The sequence below is a fragment of the Hoplias malabaricus genome, chromosome X2, assembly GCF_029633855.1.
Source record: "Hoplias malabaricus isolate fHopMal1 chromosome X2, fHopMal1.hap1, whole genome shotgun sequence".
Lineage (NCBI taxonomy): Eukaryota > Metazoa > Chordata > Actinopteri > Characiformes > Erythrinidae > Hoplias > Hoplias malabaricus.
Window position 1 is genome coordinate 28,810,476 of NC_089819.1, and position 20,342 is coordinate 28,830,817.

At 44.2% G+C, this 20,342-nt stretch overlaps 1 protein-coding gene across 1 annotated transcript in view; it reads right to left on the bottom strand.

Moving 5' to 3' along the window:
* LOC136677374 (acetoacetyl-CoA synthetase-like) overlaps window positions 1-20,342 on the bottom strand; it is a 63,175-nt gene that overhangs the window by 19,716 nt on the left and 23,117 nt on the right. Inside the window, exons 5-9 of the mRNA XM_066654898.1 lie at window positions 20,003-20,027; window positions 19,423-19,573; window positions 10,336-10,416; window positions 10,058-10,182; window positions 1,618-1,682 (exon numbers count right to left, since the gene is read on the bottom strand). Of these exons, the coding sequence (XP_066510995.1) occupies window positions 1,618-1,682; window positions 10,058-10,182; window positions 10,336-10,416; window positions 19,423-19,573; window positions 20,003-20,027 (447 nt within the window). The remainder of the gene's footprint in view (window positions 1-1,617; window positions 1,683-10,057; window positions 10,183-10,335; window positions 10,417-19,422; window positions 19,574-20,002; window positions 20,028-20,342) is intronic.

The following is a 20,342-nucleotide window of genomic DNA, read 5'->3' on the forward strand; positions in this document are numbered from 1 at the left end:
AATGGAGGAGAATAGAGTTCAGACACGTTTTAATTCTGTCATGTGACTTAACTCAGAACGGTAGAAAAGCTCATTTCCACATTGTCCTAATTTACACAGTGGAGCAGCAGGTAGTGTCTCTGTCACAGCTCCAGGGTCCTGGAGGTTGTGGGTTTGAGTCCCGGTGTGTTCTCCCCGTGTCTGTGTGGGTTTCCTCCGGGTGACTGTCTGTGAGGAGTGTGGTGTGTTCTCCCTGTGTCTGCGTGGGTTTCCTCCGGGTGCTCCAGTTTCCTCCCACAGTCCAAAACACACGTTGGTAGGTGGATTGGCGAATCAAACGTGTCAGTAGGTGTGTGTGTGAGTGAATGTGAGAGTGTGTGTGTCACCCTCCAGGGTGTGTTCCTGGCTTCCGCCCCGTGATTCTGGAGCGGCTCTGGACCAGACTGTGACTCTGATCAGGATGAAGCTCTGACAGAAAATCAATGAATGAATGAATGAAAGAAAGAAAGAAAAATCTAGAGTCACGCTGATTTTTCTGAACCTGATAATCTTCTTTTAATAAACACAGATTAAAGTTTTTCTGCCTCTGCTTTAAACACCAGTCTTTTCCCCTCGGTTCTGAAAAGCACCTTTTACAAACTGTCCCCAAACTTTTGCCAGGTTGTGTGTATGTGTGTGTGCGCGCGCTCAGAATGGAGAGATAACGATAGAGAAAGAGGGACAGAGAGAGAGAGCGAGGGCGCGAACGAGTGTGATTTAATCTCTATAACATTACCGTTCCTCCATCACTCTCTCGCTCCCGCTTTTCTGTGTCGTTTAGGACTGTTATCTGTTCTGTATCTCATCTATTCATTCAGCACATTAACCGTGGACCAATCACTCGCTTCCGAACTGAATAAATCACAGACGCACACACACACACACACACTGCAGTTTAGTGAGAGTGAGTCAGAAAGCTCCAGAGGGCAGATGGAGAAGGCAGTGGAATAAATGCGTGTTATTAAAGTTAACCTGCTAAATATATGAGAGAGAGAGAGAGAGAGAGAGAGAGAGTTAGGACAAGAAAAGTAAAATGTGAAAATCGAAACTAAAAAGAGCAAGTAATGCAAAAGAGAGAGTGACATGAAAGAGAGAGAGAGAAAGAGAGGGGGAGACAGATAGAGAGAGGGGGAGAGACAGAGAGAGAGAGAGAGAGAGAGAAAGAGAGGGGGAGACAGATAGAGAGAGGGGGAGACAGACAGAGAGAGAGAGAGAGAAAGAGGGGGAGACAGATAGAGGGGGAGAGAGAGGGGGGGAGACAGAGAGAGGGGAGAGAGAGATTTGAAAGCAAGAAATGAGAGAACAGAAAATAATAAGAAAAGACTGCAAAATAGGACAGAGAAAAGAGAAAAATACACAGGAGAAAGAGAGAGAGAGAGAGAGATTGGGACAGGAGAGAGAGAGAGAAGGAAAGAGTAAAGAGAGAAAGAGAGAATAGAAAAGATGAAATGAATGAGGTGCGGTGAAGGGAGAGAGTGATGTGAGGTTCATTACTGTCCCACAGGGAGAATGAATGAATGGTGAAGAGAAGAAAGGAGGCGGCGGATGAATAGACGGAGGGAAGGAAGCGTCTGCTTTGAAATGAGGGTAGATTTTTACCTGGTTTCAGGTTCCTCTCCTCGAGAACCGCCAGCCACTTCGCTCCCGTCCCGAATACAGTGATCCTGCGGGAACACACACACACACAGGGTTCACGAGTCTGGAACCAGCGTTACAGTCAGCAGAACACAGTCAATCCCAGAACACTAGAACCCTTATTAGAACCCTGACTTAAAACACAATGAGTGTCATTCAATCCTTTTAAACCCTTTAAGAGCCTCTTGTGTGAGAACCCTGCAGTTACAACCCTGTCATTAGAACCCATTATTTTTTTTAAATTAACAGAAGAACTCTGTCATTAGAACCCAGTTTCTAGAACCCAGGGAAGAACCCTGTTGTTACAACACTTTCATTAAGACCCAGTTGTTAGAACCCAGTGATTAGAACCCATTCATTATAATCCTGTTGTTAGGATCTTTTTTAACTCTAGTGAGTTTGTGTGTGTATGTGTGTGTGTGTTTTTACAGATTTGTGAGGACCTGTGTTGTCAGTGATGGTTTATGTGATATTTTGTGGTATTTTAAGCACATTTTGTTGGTCCCCCCAACTTCTAACGCTTTGGTGTTCACTACATGAGTGAAATTATTTATTTTGGTCACTGAGGTTAGTGTTAGTGCTGATTAGCTGCAGTATTTATGTCTATGGAAGGTCCTCGTTAAGTTTGGGCGGTCTAAGTATATTAACGTGTACCACAGTATTTAAAAACATGGGGTTTCGCAAAATGAAGGCGGTATTTATGGTGTGTGTGGTGTGTCAAGTTTCTGTTCTGTGTCTTTAAGTACAAGACCATCGTTCATTCATGTGCATTTAAGAGAGCCACAGGGAGGGGGCGCTGTGGGAGCTCACTGACTGGGGGGTGGGGGGAACACAAGCCACAAGCTAAACCACAAGTGTCTGTTAGCGGCAGCTGTGCTTCTAAACAGTGTTCCTCCAGCAGCAGGCGCTGAAATGTCTTAAAGTGCTTTAATGTATAAACAAATACTGAATACAACACCGGGGTAACGCTGGCATACCATTAAAATTAACATACAGTCTGTAAACTAAAAACACAAGTGTTACAATGGGTTTTAAGAAGCTTAATTCACTCATTTCCACAATCCACAATCAGATTCTCATTCTAAAATAAAGACAGGAAAAATCGGCGATACGGGCCCTTTAAAATTCTGCAAGGACTCCAGAAGTGAATCGATTCGCTGAAATTGATCCCTCTGGCCTCGCTGACCCGCTGAGGGTCCAATCAGACGGACCATGATGGAAACACTCTGGGCTAAACGTCCAGAGGTCAAAAGGAAGCCCTTTACCACAAGACAATATCTGACCTCCACAAAATGGCCACCTGACACTATTCTGCCGCTGACCACAGCCAGCTTCTGAGGCCAAGTGTGCTCCGTTTTGACGAGCTTTTCAGACTGAGGCTTTCTCAAAGTTTGAGACGACGTGAACAGGTCTGGGGCTTTTCAGAGAAACTAAATACTGATGATGTGTCCAACGCGGACCATTTTCATAGAAAAGCATGAAATATAATGGGATGCGCTGAAGTAGCTGCTTTTAAGGCTACGCTCAACTGCACCACAATGGGGACACTCAGTGAAGTGATGGAGCTCAATCAGACACCTCAGAGTTGGTCTGGAACATCTGATCATGGTCTGGAACCATCAAATCCTCCTTACAGAACAGTTCAAACATCCACAAACATCATTACTGAAGCATTAAATCAAAACAATGCAGTAACGGGGACTTGCTGGTGGAGGAGGTACTCCAGGGAACCTGCTGATTTACATTTGCTGTTGCTTTTGTTAGCTGGCTGCTCATTGATTTCTCCCAGTCACGCCTACTGTTGTAGTCATTCTTATGAAATTCATAGCATTGCTCAGATTTGACTGTAACTATATGGCGGCATGTAGGGTATAAGATTACATCAATTTAAAACAATGCAAATCACATTATTACAATCACAACTAACAGTGTATAAAGATGTGTTTCTCTCAGTTGAATTAATTGAGTGTAAATTGTTTGTCAGCAGATTTACCAAAATGAAAATAAATAAAAGTGAAGTAAAAGAAACTAGTATATAAATATATTAATAAAAACAACATAATTATGTATAAATATATTGTTCTGACTTCATTGATACATGTATTTTCATATTCCTGAGTTTATATACTTTTTTATCATTTATATACACCAGTCGTTCTGATTCTGCTCCGCTTCTGACGTCAAGTGCAAAGACCTTAGAATGGCCCCGCCCCCTCGTCTGAGTCTGTCCAATCACAGTGCTGGACCCATGTTTATGTGAGAGCACAAAGACGAGGTTAAACACAGCAAAACAGACACAACAAGCGCGGAGAAATAAGAGCACTGAGTAAAAACGGAGAAGAAAGAGAACAGAGTGAAAACGGCTAAAAACCAGAGCTTCTGCTCCTCGCTCCTCACTGCTGTGCGCTCGGGGTCGGGGTGAACAGCGAGCGGCTCATTATTATTTAAAGGAACAGGTGCTGAAAGCGGTCGTTCTGAACAGGGCTGTTTACACAGGGGGAGAACACTGCTGTGGGGCTCGGGGGGTTTGGACCAAAGCAGGTCACAGACGTTTCATTAAGAAACAGGACTGTGTTCCACTGTGGAGATGAGGGGGATATGTCCACTTTAAGTGTTTTAAAGCATTAAGAGTAAATGTGGTTTGATCTGAAGACCTATAGAGTACCACTGGGATCGTCGGTTGTGATGTATTTGCAGTTTCCGATTGGGAATGTAATCAGATACAGGCGCCGAGATGGTGATTATTCTTTTGTTTAACTGATTATTTAAAGGATTACCACCTCATTCAATCAGATAAAAAATTAATCAGGATCAGCCTCAGTGTGTTTACACTTTTATCTGAGGTACATATGAGATCTAAACACACATGGACAGTTTCTGTTCTGATGATTAATGGATCATCAGGCCACGTGTAAATGTAGCCAGTTGCTGACTGAGGACTGAAAAGTGGTCCAAAGGAAAGAAAAGAGGAGGAAGGATAAAGAAAGAAAAGTAAGCTGCTGCTCTCATGAGCCGCTGCCATGACAACATCCTGCTTCCATCTCATTGGCGGCAGGTGGCAAGGCGAGGCTGGTAATTGGTTGATTAGAATGGAGGAAGAGCGTCCAGATATTTCTCCCTGTTCGAGCTGAAATGGTCTGTGCATCTCTAAACCTCACTTCAGCATCAAAACTTAAAGGAAACCGCAGACAGTTTTCAACCTAATCTCCATCTGCTGCATCTGTAGAGGTGCTGCATTACCGAGGACAATAACTAAGACACTGAAGTCCAATGTACACACTCCAATGAACAGTAATGATAGACATGTGGTCCTGTAGAACGTCTCCAGGCAGAGGTACATCATCCCTGAACGAATGGTAACTTTCCTGAAGGAAAAAAAGTGTTCTAAACTTAAAAGCAAGACATTTTATTCCCCGCGATTTTAGAGCGTCTTGAAAGGTCCATCCATTAAGAAAATGTCTCATGGTTTACAGAGTTTCTGAGGGGATCCAATGACTTTGAAAAATGACAAATGGAAAAAAACGGAGATACTTAATGAAATACAAATTAAGGCTTAACGTGAGATTTCAAGAGAATGTGTGTGTGTGTGTGCGCTATATTGTTAGCATTATAGTGGTACAATTAAGACTTGTACCTCTTTCACACGTGAAATCTAGAGAATTTCTCAAGAAACTCCAGACTGTCGTGTTCAGAGGTGTCCCAGGAGAGGGTGTTCACACACACAGCTCACAGGGGGAGATTTTCTGTGTGAGACACTCTCTCACAGCGGGAGACGAAACCCATGCTTTAGGTGTTGGGGGTGGAGCCTGTGCAGCACTTGATAGAGAAGCTCCGGAATATTTCCTGCTCTGTTCTCACATGCGCTGACACTGACTTCACCCGGATTCTCTACCACGAGGAGGATAAAGTCCGGATAAGGTCCGGGACAAATGTTGCGGGTCGCTTTCACACACACAGCTCCTCCGGGTAAACTCTGGAACATTTCTTGATTACCGTCCACGCGTGGAGGAGGCATTAGTGAAAAAGAAAGACAGTACTTTTAATTAAAGCAGTCATTTTCACCAGTTATTATCTTCTTACTACAAAAAACCCTCTACACTAACACCTAGTGGCCTGGACATTCAGAGAGTCTGTACTGAGCCTGTTTTAAACATGGCTGCACCCATGGCAGGAAGAGTGAGATCACTGTCCATTTAAAAACATGTATCCCCCAAAATAGTCACTTTACAGAAGGAAAAAAACCTTCTTAACTTTCAGTGGAAGTCAGAGTAAAAAAAGAAATGTAATTGAGAGTAATTCACTTCTCACACGGTGTGACGGACAGCTGCTGTGTTCAAACGATGAAGTAAACTGAACAGCCACAAAAATGGAGATACATGTTAGTAATTTGATACTGGAAGCCTGTGCTAGCATTTCTCCTGCGGTGTTGCTATCAGTGTGTGAAGAGTGGGAGAAGAGGGTTGCATTGACAATCAACACAATGGACAGCACTTTGAACACATTTTATAAGTGGTCAGAAACTTGTAAATAACTCATGAAAGAATAAAGTTACGTTAAAACCAACGTTTTCTTGTGAAATTCACAAAAAGTTTGATGTGTCTCATGACACTCTTCCCATTGAAAAAACAAAAGTTGGATCCAAAATGGCCGACTTCAAAATGGCCACAATTGTCTCATTGCCCTCCCATATACTAATGTGCCACAAACAGGAAGTTAATATCACCAACCATTCCCATTTTATTAAGGTGTATCCATATAAATGGCCCACCTTGTGTATATATAAATATATATATATAGATATATTAAAAAGCATAAATATTCACTGTGATGTCAAAGGTAACATGTTTATTTTAGGTAAGCAATTTTAACGGCATTAACGCATTAACAGATTAATCATTAATACATTTCTATGTTACGCTGCCCCTCGTCTGATTCTTTAAAAACAGGACAGAGACACTGCGCCAAATCCTGCGTCGAGTGTTTCATGGATGCAGCAACGCAGTGGAACCTTCCAAAGATCGTTATCCCATTTCACACGGAACGACTGCAGCTGCAGGAAATCTGCGAATTTAAAACCCACCCCGCACCACACGCAGTGTCCAGCGCTCCACTTCAGCACATTTAACTGTGCTCTCACCATCGCCCAAAACACCATGCCGTGTCCAACACAGTCCACAAAAGTGCTTCAGAACCAGTAATAAGTAAAAGCAGTCTGCCGTCCAGACTGAACCGGACTGGGAATGGGTCAGGCTGGTCCACAGGGCTCTGCTCCTCAATGACGTGTCTGTGTTGTTCCACAGTCTAGTGTCGATGCCCATAGCCTTTACAGAGTCGGTCTCCCCTCTTCTAAGAAGGCTTTACACTATAAATGTGTTGGAATTTATTGGTGATTTTATGGAATTCAGCCACAGCCCTCTTCAAAAGTCTGGACACATCTTCTCACTAGTCACTGGTGGATTTCGGCTGTTCACTGCATCGTCAAAGCAACAGGGGGCTACTGTGAAGAGTCTAAAGTATAAAACATTCTGGTTTGTGGTTAACACTTTGTTGTTTACTACATGATTCCATTTGTGTTCCTTCATAATTTTAACGTTTTCCACATTCATTTACAACAAAGAAAATGATATAAAACAAAGAAAAATCATTGAATGAGGAAGATGCCCAAACTTTTGACTGGTGCTGTACCTTCACAACATGAGGAAAACGGCCCAAAAACAAAGAAAACCCTCTGAGGGTGTGTCCAAACACTTGATGTGTACTGCACACACTCATTAGTTACTGAGGATGCTGAGCTCCATCACGCCACAAGCCACTGTCCTCAAATCAAGGTGTGTGGGGGGGGGGGGGGGGGGGGGGTTTCCTACTCTCCTCCGAAAGTTACATAGTGCCGTCTCCGCAGTGCTCAGCCTCGTGTAGCAACAGCAGAAGCTCATACGGCTCCGTGGAGCATCAGTTATTTTGAAGCTGGACGTTATCCGGAGTTAATCATGAACAACAAAGTTATGTCATTAATTATTGTATCGATTGTTGTATTAATAATGTGCCATCCCTAATCTTTAAAGATAAAAATGAATAAGGATTGCTCCACAGTTGAGATTCAAAAGAAAGCACTCGTCTGAAGCACCTTCTGTCGTCTCTCCATCGACCCGTTCTCCATTTAAACACATTCAGATTCACCTCCACCCCCTCTCTTCTGTTTAAAAGGTACAGGAACCAACAGGAAACAACAACAACTCAAGTCCAAGCCAATTTCCGTAACCCGTAATAATCCAGAACTAAGGACACAGCCATGCTCTACTTTCTCCAGAACACGGGTCCGGAAGGTGCCCACACACTTCTGCATTTGCATGGAGCGTGTGGTGTCTGTCCGATTAAATATCGACCCACTTTAAAACGATGAATCTGGCAGGATCAAAGGGTCCTGATCCGGGGGGCGCTCGGAGAATCGCTTTACACAGAAGGAAACGAGGGAGATGCCATGTTTTATTCATACACACACACACACACACAGGCCACTTTATTGGAAACCTCTCCCGCAGCTCATCTGCTGATGCTCATCTTAGATTTAAGCCCCTACTTGCCAAAGGATTTACAGTAGACTTTTACAGAAAACTCAAAATTAAATGTACATCACACGTCCAAAAATGTGTACACCACCCTCACAGTCACTGAACCGAGTTACTTTAGGCTTTACTCATGTCTGTATGAGGAGGGAGCAGATGCACATGGGCTTAAAGTCCACGCCCAGTGCCAAGCTTGGGTTAGAAGAGTATAAAGTCCCCACCCCCAACAACGAATTGACGGTTTCTTATCTTTAATTAACCACACAGCATCGTTACCTGTCCTCACTATTACCTGACCTCTGGTGAACGCTGCATGCCATCGAATCCTCACAGCAAAGTGTAACTACGTCTAGTGTAGAGCCTCGCAGACAGAGCAGAAGCTGCAGCAAAAAGGAACACACTCCTGAGCAGGTTTCCACAAACATTTCTGCCAAGTAGTGTTCTCCTATGTCCTACATATACACGGGTATATTAATACACACACACACACACACACACGCCCCAAAAGAGTGAAGTGCACTTCAAGTATATTGAATATAGCTAAAAGCGCTGTAGCTAATGAAAGCAGAATATGTTAACTGTGTGTGTGTGTGTGTGTGTATTCCCTAAAACTAAGAAGCTAAGGCTGCTCCACCATTGTCTCTATTTTTTACCTCTTTAAAAGAGACAATGAAAACTAAGAATAAAGGATTATATTGCCAGCCAAGAGAACAGTGTGTGTGTGTGTGTGTGTGTGTGTAACAGAAATCTTGCATAAAACACGCACATTCCTGTGCGAGTACTCAGCTATTTGACTGCTCCTCATAAAGCTCAATAACAGATCACTACAATAACTCAAGGCCGAATAGCCGCTGACCAATCAGGGCTCGCAATCTCCACGTTGCCGTAGCGACACGTCACTCATGTAAAGGTCAGAGTGATGGGCGCTGTCACACTGCCAGCCAATTACGCACCAATGACATCATCAGGCCCACGGTGGCGGATGAAACGCACACACACACACAGAGAGACACACACACACACAAACAGACACACACACACACACACACAGAGACACACACACACACAGAGACACACACACACAGAGACACACACACACAGACACACACACACAGACACACACACACACACACAGACACACAGAGAGACAAAGGATCACATATACAGACACTCACTCTTGCTCTCGCTCTCTCTCTCTCCCATGCACACACACACACACACACACGCCCTCACACACAGGTACACGCACGCACACACACACACACACACACACACACACACACACACACAAAAACATAAAAACACAAAAACACAGACACTGAAGCCTCAAAGGGTATGAAGAGATACACTTGGTTGATTTACGCATTTGATTTCATTTTATTTTCCAGTTGATACTAATCTCATTGAGACCTACACACACACACGGTTTGTTTATTTTTATTGCAATACTTTCAATACAGACAGCTGCAATACGCAAACAAACCAACAAATGTCAGTGTATTCATCCAGACTGTCGCCTGACCATCATCAAACGCCCTTGTGATATTTGGCCGCATTTGGCAGCGATAAATTACATTTAATTTTTATTCATTGCTAAATACATAGCTTTAAGGTTTGTTTATAAATGGTTAAAGTATTTATAAATCTCCGAGACGGAGGACAAGGCCCAGACCCCGAGACGGAGGACAAGGCCCAGACCCCGAGACGGAGGACAAGGCCCAGACCCCGAGACGGAGGACAAGGCCCAGACCCCGAGACGGAGGACAAGGCCCAGACCCCGAGACGGAGGACAAGGCCCAGACCACGAGACGGAGGACAAGTAGACAAACACAATTTCTTACCCAAGCTGATCCACCAGGTCCCACAGAACGTTTGGAGTCGGAACCAAAGGAGAACCGTCATAAAGAACCACAGAAGCTCCAACAGCCAGAGAAGAGATCAACCAGTTCCACATCATCCACCCAGTCTACAGAGAGAGAGAGAGAGAGAGAGAGAGAGAGAGAGAGAGAGAGAAAGACAGAGATTTTCAAATATACATTATTTGTTAAATATTATAACCTAACAACAATGATATATATTTTATAACATATTATTGATATTATTTGTCATTGTGACCTACCGTAGTGTAGTAGATGATGACCTCATTACTTGCCATATTGCCATGAAGAATGTGTTCTTTAAGGTGTTGTATTAGAGTGCCCTGGAGAGAGAGAGAGAGAGAGAGAGAGAGATTTCAGTTCTGTTAATCTCTAAATTTCCTTATTTGACATTATGACAGCCAATATGAAATCAGTATTTCCCTTAAAGCAATGAACTGCTCTTTAAAGTTTAAACTATAGGATTAGCTTTAGCACAGGAGCTACACAGTGAAACAATAACAGAGGCTTATGCCTGAGCAGTTAGCAGTAACGCTAAATCACCACAGTGTGTTCAGCAGCGTCTGACAGTACGTAATGAAGAGTCTATTACACACAGAACACTCCACCCCGTCTGAGGGGAGGGCAGGGGATGACTGGGTTAGCGTTATGTCCACTTCCATTATCCGTTAGCTACGTTAGCCTCGTAGCTCCAGTGTTGAAACCAACTTCGACTAAACTATGTTCATAATCCGTAACATGGAAAATCAGCTCACTGGTAAAGACACAGCTTCTTGGGACATATGCGAAATTTCAGGCACCGAAACAAGCTGTTTATTTTTGCATAATTTAAAAAAGTCATTCTCTCCCTCGTCTCCACAGAGGAACACAGTTCTGTTTCTTAATGAAACGTCTGTGACCTGCTTTGGTCCAAACCCCACGAGCCCCACAACAGTGTTCTCCCCCTGTGTAAACAGCCCTGTTCAGAACGCCCGCTTTCAGCACCTGTTCCTTTAAATGACAATGAGCCGCTCGCTGTTCACCCCGACCCCGAGCGCACAGCAGTGAGGAGCGAGTAGCAGAAGCTCTGGTTTTTAGCCGTTTTCACTCTGTTCTCTTTCTTCTCCGTTTTTACTCAGTGCTCTTATTTCTCCGCGCTCGTTGTGTCTGTTTTGCTGAGTTTAACCTCGTCTTTGCGCTCTCACATAAACACGGGTCCAGCGCTGTGATTGGACAGACTCAGCGAGGGGGCGGGGCCATTCTAAAGTCACCGCACTTGACGTCAGAAGAGGAGCAAAATCCGAACGGATTGTTTTCTCGGGCAGTGCACTGAAAACTGACTTTGTGCCTCTTGTTTCACAGTGTGTGGGTTGGTGGGCTTATAATATGTCCTCTTAAAGTAAAACCCCACAAACTGTGTATGTGAAATTGTCTGAAAATGTACTGGGGATCTCAAAACATTAACAAGGCCTTTAGTTTTTGGATTAAAAGCCTGTCCTCATTCAGAGTGATGCGGGGCTGGTCTCTCAGGAGCGGAAAGGGCCACCGAGTCTTTAATTCAGAGCAAAGGGAGGAGAATTTGTGCGTTTCATTATTCACTGCTTTAATTTTGCCAGTTAAATAAAGTTTGCCGGTCGATGAAGCAGCTTAGAGAGATTCCAGAGCAGAATCAAAGCTAAGCGTGACTCACCGTTTAACTCCAGGTCAAATAAAACACGCTCCTGCTCCGAGGGAACACTTAAGCCTGCAGCAGTTCATTTAAATCAGGGATTTTTTTACAATAACAAAGCTCCCGTGGACGCCCCGGAACACCACAGAGAGGAAAACTCAGCTAAAACAGCTCCGACAGCAATAACCACTAACCTGTCACATAAAGCTGCAGATTTAAAGCATTACCGCGGTGTTTATTTAGAAAAGCTTGGCTAAAAAGCTGAGTTCGGGACGAAGAGGAGGTGGAACACACACATTACAATTAAAACCTCTTATCTCCGTTCCCTAATATTTACACCGACCCCAATATTATCACAGACTTAACGTGGCGAGACACAGCAAACACTAAATATTTATTCATGATGCAGTTATACAACACCACAAACATTATTAGAATGATAATTGAGTGAGACGACTGGTCATTATTCGTTCAGAACCTTATTACAGTGCATTATTCGTCTTAATGTTGTAATATTTCAGACGGGAAACGGACGCACCTCCATTTACAGAGAGGCATTCGTTTCCTCCGCTCTGTGCTTACGGACACACACTTGTTAATAGGGCATTGTTGTGAGGATTTGATGGCATTCAGTGAGGTCAGGTGCTGATGTCCAGGGATTAGTTCTGGGCCCAGAACCCCAGCGCTACTCATCCCACAGCTATTGGGTGGAGCTCCTTCACTTCACCGTTTCACTGCTCCACTGCTTCAGGGTTTAAACCCCTGGGGCCATGGTGACTTTAGGCTCATGTACAGCTGCTCCAGAGTCTCTTGGTTTGTTTCCTGTGTTTCTATAGAGATTTACACACTGTACACAGTGATACAGTCATCACTCAACACAAAGGGGTGTCTGCAAACTTTCTGACAAAGCGCGTGAGCCCATTTTCTGAGGACGTATAACAAGTTGTGTGTGTGATTTTGCACGCGTTTATGAGTGTGTATGTGCATGTATGAGTGTGTGTGCACGTGTGTGTGTGTATGCTCCACAGTTCTGTGTAATTTTTTCGCAGCTTTGTCTGTCGGCTTTAGCGGCATTTGTGTCTAATATGTCTCTCGCCAGCTGGATAATTAGAGCCCTATACATGTATGAACACACACACACACACACACACACACACACACACACACACAGACTCCCACACTCGATGGGTAATTAAGGTTGTGTGTATGAAAACAGTGGCAGGCTGAGGCTCTTAGAGGGCGGATAATTACAGTCTGTGTGTGTGTGTGTGTGTGTGTATGTGTGTGTTATAGCACTGTCACACCGAGGAGTGTGATGATGATGATGATGATGATGAGGATGATGCAGGCTCTCATGTCCCTCGTCCACTTAAAGCGACTTTTGAGGAGTAATTAAGGGCCGTGTCTGGACCTTGTGGTTTCCGTGACCATTACCCACACGTAACTAAGCCAACTTTAGCGCCGCGGTTCACGCGTAATTGCAGTGATACACTGCTTTTCTGTTTTGCTTCTGAACTTGGCTTTGAAGTGAATCGATGACTGAAACTAAAGTGCGAGTGAAAGTGCGGAATATCAGCTTTAATTCGAGGCCATTTGTGCCCAGATGGGGCGAGATGTAGCGATGGAACAGGTCTTTTCAAGGGGATTATAGTCATTTTCATCACCAGGCTCCGCCCATAAATGCATTTCCTTCAAAGCTATGGAAAAACAGTCAGAGTGTTACTAAAGTCTCAAGGCCTTTTTGGGAGGGAATTCTAATCCCCATCGTTAGGTACAACTCCAAGACTAATGTGAACATGCTTCCTCTACCACTGCCATCAAAGTCACTGGTGTTCAACACGCTTAGAGGAGAGCACTAATCCCCAGGAGGGAGGGAGGGAGAGAGAGAGAGAAAGTCAGAGAGAGATGGAGAGAGCGAGAGAGAGAGAGAGATTGAGAGAACAAGACAGAGACAGACAGAGAGAGAGAGAGAGAGATGGAAACACAGACAGACAGAGAGAGATGGAGAGAGCGAGACAGAGACAGAGACAGAGAGAGAGAGATGGAGAGAGCGAGAGAGAGAGAGATGGAGAGAGCGAGAGAGAGAGAGAGATGGAGAGAGCGAGACAGACAGACAGACAGAGAGAGAGAGAGAGAGACAGAAAGAGAGATGGAGAGAGTGAGACAGACAGACAGACAAACAGACAGAGAGAGAGACAGAGAGAGACAGAAAGAGAGAGATGGAGAGAGCGAGACAGACAGACAGAGAGCGAGACAGAGAGCGAGACAGACAGACAGAGAGAGAGACAGACAGAGACAGAAAGACAGAGACAGTGGGAGAGAGAGAGAGAGAGAGAGAGACTGGAGCATCACCAGGGTTGTTGTAAACAGATCTCAGACCTCGGCCCCTCTCAGGAGGGAGATATATTTTTATGCATTAATGGTCACACTGTTTTTAGAAGCGTAATCAATGTTTTAATGTTTCTTTTGTTGTTTATTTATTAGAAAAATGAAGACGTCTTGATTGTGAGATGTAAACACCATAGGATACTGCATGTTAATGAAGCTAGGTTTGTTTATTTCCAAAACTGACTGGGAATACAACACCAACCCTTATTCAATTTCACTTTTCCAGTCCTGTGCTTCACTGGCTCCTGCTGTTTTAACCTCGCTAGCTACTTCATGTTCGAACGTTTGTAGACACCCCTTAAAGAGCATTTAAAGCAACGCTAGGTCGTATTTTTCCTTTAACTGACATCTTCAAAATCATCGTGATGCTCCACTGAGGTGTAATAACGAGAATGGTGCCACTGTCATTGCTACCCCAGGGCCAGCAACTGCACTATGTAACTTTTGGAGGAGGACTGTGCTGTAATGGTTATTCACACTCTGCAGCTGTAGGTGTAGCTCGGGAGCAAAAACACCAAACCTTACCTAGTGTTCCTTTAAACGTTAAATGATAGGGACACTGCTTATGAGCCTAAGGTCACCACACCCAGTGCCAAGAGCGGCCCAGAGAGGTACAGGTTCCTCCAGGGCTGTGGAGCAGTGGAACCGTGTTCTTCGGAGTCACGGCATCACGGTAGAGCCCTACCCAGTACCTTTGGGATGGTCTGGAGTTGTGTTTGTGATTCAGAATGAACCAATCCAACATCACGTGTTCTCACTAACATCTGTGTGCCATCAAATCCTCACAGAAATGCTCTGTGAGAAGAGTAGAGACTGTTACTGCAGCAAAGAGAAACAATATCTCTGTCAATATCCTCATTTCAACCCAAGACCCAAGATGAACCTCTGTCTCTTTCTGTAATAAAGTAACTGCAGTGAAAATGTCCAAAAATGTGGAAACGATGTGTTTATACACAGTGTTGTCTTCCTCAATTCTCCAGCTTCACGTTCAGGTTCAAACATGCTCTGATTGTGAATGAAATTCTCCAGGATTGGGAGTGTGAGGAATTACTGATGATGAGCGCAGGATGTCTGTTTCTGCTCTCTCTCTCTCTCTCTCGCACACACACACACACACACACACACACACACACACACACCCCTCCCTCTCAATTTTTCTGGTGGACTTTTACTGCCATCTAGAGGCCATTACCAGCTACAGGACACTTCAGATGTCTGTGTTCCTCCACATTATTATCAGACGTCTGTGTTCTTCCACATTACAAACAGACGTCTGTGTTCCTCCACATTATTATCAGACGTCTGCGTTCCTCCACATTACAATCAGACGTCTGCGTTCCTCCACATTACTATCAGACGTCTGCGTTCCTCCACATTACTATCAGACGTCTGCGTTCCTCCACATTACTATCAAACGTATGCGTTCCTCCACATTACTATCAGACGTCTGCGTTCCTCCACATTACTATCAGACGTCTGCGTTCCTCCACATTACTATCAGACGTCTGCGTTCCTCCACATTACTATCAGACGTCTGCGTTCCTCCACATTACTATCAGACGTATGCGTTCCTCCACATTATCAGACGTCTGCGTTCCTCTACGTTATCAGACGTCTGCGTTCCTCCACGTTATCATCAGACGTCTGCGTTCCTCCACGTTATCATCAGACGTCTGCGTTCCTCCACGTTATCATCAGACGTCTGCGTTCCTCTACGTTATTATCAGACGTCTGCGTTCCTCCACGTTATTATCAGATGTCTGTGTTCCTCCGCGTTACTATCAGACGTCTGTGTTCCTCCGCGTTACTATCAGACGTCTGTGTTCCTCCGCATTATCATCAGACGTCTGTGTTCCTCCGCATTATCATCAGACGTCTGTTTTCTTCTACATTATTACATTATTATCAGATATCTCTGGGATCCCCTATATCAGTGGTTCCTAAAGTGTTGGCACAGCAAGGCAAATTCATTTATATATTACGCATGTCACTTGTAATAATTCCCCTGTAAATGTGAATTATAAATGTATTTTTGCGTTCAATAAAAAGCTGCATGTTTGTGTGAATTATCTGGCGTTCAAATAAGGTTCAAAGTGTGTTTTTTTTGTGGTTGCTTGTAAGGGATAATTGTAATTAAAAATTCAAACATTCTCCTGCTCTTTTTATTAAAAAACAAGTGTTGCCCACTCCTCAGTAAGAAAAACAGATATTGGCTGTTGTAAAAATCGCTAAATTATGTCATCACCTACTTTGCAAAATATCAGCATACAGCTATAGTTTATTGTACAAGTCAGAGCCGTAACGCGATGGAGCCTCGTGGGCCAGAGTTCCTCTCCCTTCTCAGATCCATCATTTTCATCATCATTAATTGTATCCTGTGAAACTACACGCCCTCTTCTGAATAAACAGGTTTTGCACCGATTCAGGGTTTAAATACTAATCACAATCTGGTCCTGATGTCGAAGAGGACTGAGTGTTTATTCTAGAAATCTGTACCATAGTTTGACTTCAGCAACACACTGCATTCCTCAATTACACCGTGGTTGTGTCTGCCCCATTATACGTGCAGCGAATTATTCCAACATAATTCTCCAAATCATTGCAACATTATTCTCCAAATTATTCCAACATTATTTTCCAAATTATTCCAACATTATTCTCCAAATTATTCCAACATCATTCCAACATTTATTTCCAAATTATTCCAACATTATTCTCCAAATCATTGCAACATTATTCTCCAAATTATTCCAACATCATTCCAACATTTATTTCCAAGTTATTCCAACATTATTCTCCAAATTATTCCAACATTATTCTCCAAATCATTCCAACATTATTCCAACATTATTTTCCAAATTATTCCAACATTATTCTCTAAATCATTCCAACATTATTCCAACATTATTCTCCAAATCATTCCAACATTATTCTCCAAATCATTCCAACATTATTCTCCAAATTATTCCAACATTTTTCTCAGAATTCTGACTTTTTTCTCTGAACCCCCCCCACCCCCACCCCCCCAATGCCTGGTTATAAAACTCAGTCGTACTGAAATAGACCATCGCTTCTCAAAATAACTTCATGACTTTAATGCTTTGTTTAGACTCACATTTACATAAATCAGTTTTGTTAAATTTTAGAAAATCAAATTTAATAAAAGACTGATGTGGGGTGGAATTGCTAACTCTACGTCTAACTGCCCTCCTTTATCCGGGCTTGGGACCGGCAAAGTGACGTTAAAACAGACACTCTGGCAGAGTTACTTCATATTTTTAATTATGTTTCACTAAATTGGGTCCAGTTCCAACCTCCAGATATCAAACCACATCAGACACCTGTGTTCCTCCACATCTCCCTGGGTTCTCCTACAACAGCGCCACCTAGAGTGGACAGCGTGGAGCTACTGCAGGGGAAGAGCAGCCCCGGTTCGAGTAACAGAACAGTAACTTTAGAGGAAGGAAAAAACGTTCTTAACCTTCAATGGAAATCGATGTAAAATGATTTTATTCAGAATCATTTTGGAGCGTTTCTATTGGTTCCTTCAATAAACAAAAATAGAGAAACATGTCTTTCTCTGGACAGTGACAAAAGGTAAGTAATGAAAGTCACTTGTAATAACTCCACCGTAAATTTGACCTCTTACTTTGCTTTGTTTGTTTAATAAGAAGTTGCAGTTTGGTAAGAATCCGTGTTTAAATAAGATTCCAGTTGAAATCTGAGGCTTAAACATCCTTTATTCTGATTTACAAAAGGGGGTCACTGCTGAAGAAGCACTGTCCCACAGTTTCTCTGAGATATATATAATTAGCTACAATATTTCTGATCTTAACGTCCCAGGCTGCAGCCAGAAACCCTGAAAGATCCTCCTCCCCCTCCTCCTTCTTCTCCTCCTCCCCCTCCCCCTTCTTCTCCATCTCCTCCTCCCCCACCTCCTAAATCTCCTCCTTCTCCTCCTCCTCCTCCTACCCCTCCCTCTCCTCCTCCTCCTCCATCTCCTACCCCTCCCTTTCCTCCTCCTCCATCTCCTCCTTCTTCTCCTCCTCCATCTCCTCCTCCTCCTCCATCTCCTCCTCCTCCCCCTCCATCTCCTCCTCCCTCTCCTCCATTTCCTCCTTCTCCTCCACCTCCCTCTCCTCCCCCTCCATCTCCCCCTTCTCCTCCCCTCCTCCTTCTTCTCCTCCTCCTCTTCCTCCATCTCCTCCTCCATCTCCCCTCCCTCTCCTCCTCCTCCTCCTCCATCTCCCCTCCCTCTCCTCCTCCTCCTCCTCCATCTCCCCTCCATCTCCCCTCCCTCTCCTCTTCCTCCATCTCCTCCTCCATCTCCCCTCCCTCTCCTCCTCCTCCATTTCCTCCTTCTCCTCCTCCGCCCCCTCCCTCTCCTCCTCCTCCATTTCCTCCTTCTCCTCCTCTTTCTCCTCCTCCTCCCCTCCTCCTTCTTCTCCTCCTCTTCCTCCATCTCCTCCTCCTTCCCCTCCATCCCTCTCCTCCTCCCCCTCCTCCTCCATCTCCTCCTCCCCCTCCTCCTCCATCTCCTCCTTCTTCTCCTCCTCCACCTCCCCCCCCTCCCCCTCCTTCTTCTCCTCCTCCTCCCCCTCCCTCTCTACCTCCTCCACATCCTCCTTCTCCTCCCCCTCCTCCTCCTTCTCCTCCCCCTCCTCCTCCTCCTCCTCCGCCTCCTCCTTCTCCTCCTCCCCCTCCCTCTCCTCCTTCTCCTCCCTCTCCTCCTTCTCCTCCCCCTCCTCCTTCTCCTTTAGAGGTGTGGTTTTAGGAGAATGTGGGGATTGACTCTGATCTGACAATGGTTTCCCTCTCCTCGAGTCCTCCACAATCTTTCATTGGTAGAAAAGGTATAGAAAGGGAGGGGAGAAAGGGACCAGTGGGAAAAGTTTTCTGACACATCCTCTGTGTTCTGCTAAGACACCTTTATAAAATACACACTTTAAAGGGGACCCCAATTCCCCTCCCCTTTTCACATATTCTCCCCCTTTCTAAATAGCCCTGTTCAGAACTGGACTGTGAATGGACAGACTCAGACAAGGGGGCGGAGCCAATCTAAAGTCTCGGAGCAGAGCAGGAGCAGAGCAGGATCAGAGCGACTCCTTTTATCCTGTGTTTTCTGACTCTGGCAGCACACAGAACACTGACTGGGGTCTTGTTTCGTGTTGTCGTGTGTGGGTTGGTGGCCTCCAGATTCACACTTTAATGTGAACATGCACCGAACAAGGGAGTTTTTCATAATATGTCTCCACCAACACACACACACACACACACACACAGTCTCACTCACCCCTGCGGAGTGCACCATACACTTGGGGGCTCCAGTTGTCCCGGATGAGTACATGATGAAAAGCGGGTGAGAGAATGGAAGCTGTTCAAACTCCAGCTGAGGAAACTGATCTCCTTCTTTACCCAGAGCCAGGAAGTCCTCCAAAAAGACACTGAGAGAGAGAGAGAGAGAGAGAGAGAGAGAGAGAGAGAGAGAGTGTAATACTACAACTGGAGGAGTCTCAGAGAGGGAGGGAGGGAGAGGTTTTTTTTTTTTTTTTTGAGTTTTTAAACAAACTTTAATCACTATTTTTACAAAAAGAAAAAATCAGGAATTAAATTCAGTTCTTATTTTAAAAGGTCAGAAAAAAATAAAACACCACCCTCTGTGGTGCACAGAGCCCCATCGTAGTCCCATACATTCATAAAACTGTCCAAGTTCTTCATCATTTTATAAAACAAAAAATCCACTCTTATTCTGGATTTCACCAACCCTTTAAAAATCAGACAGACATCACTATTCAACCCAGAGTCCAGTTTTTTCTTCCTGCTAAAATAAATGGCATTTTTGGCTTGACCCACAATGAAGTTCAACAACTGACACTTTTTCCTTCTCTTCTGAGAGTACTGAACACCACAGATAAAAACATGAAGATTAAAACATTCACCAAAATTTTGAAAAAGTGAAGTTAAAATCTTAAATAAGGCGTTCAGTCTAAAACACTGTGTAAAACAATGGAACACTGTTTCTCTTAAAGAGCAAAAAGGACACTCCAAAGACACAGTGGGGTTTAAAATGGACACAAACGCATTGACAGCGACAATACCATGTAAAATTCTCCACTGCAGATCCCCAGCTGACTTGGTCAATGGTGGTTTATAGAGTGCCCTCCAGGCAGGCTTCACGTCACTGGCGAGGCCAAAATGAGCTCGCCAGGGCGA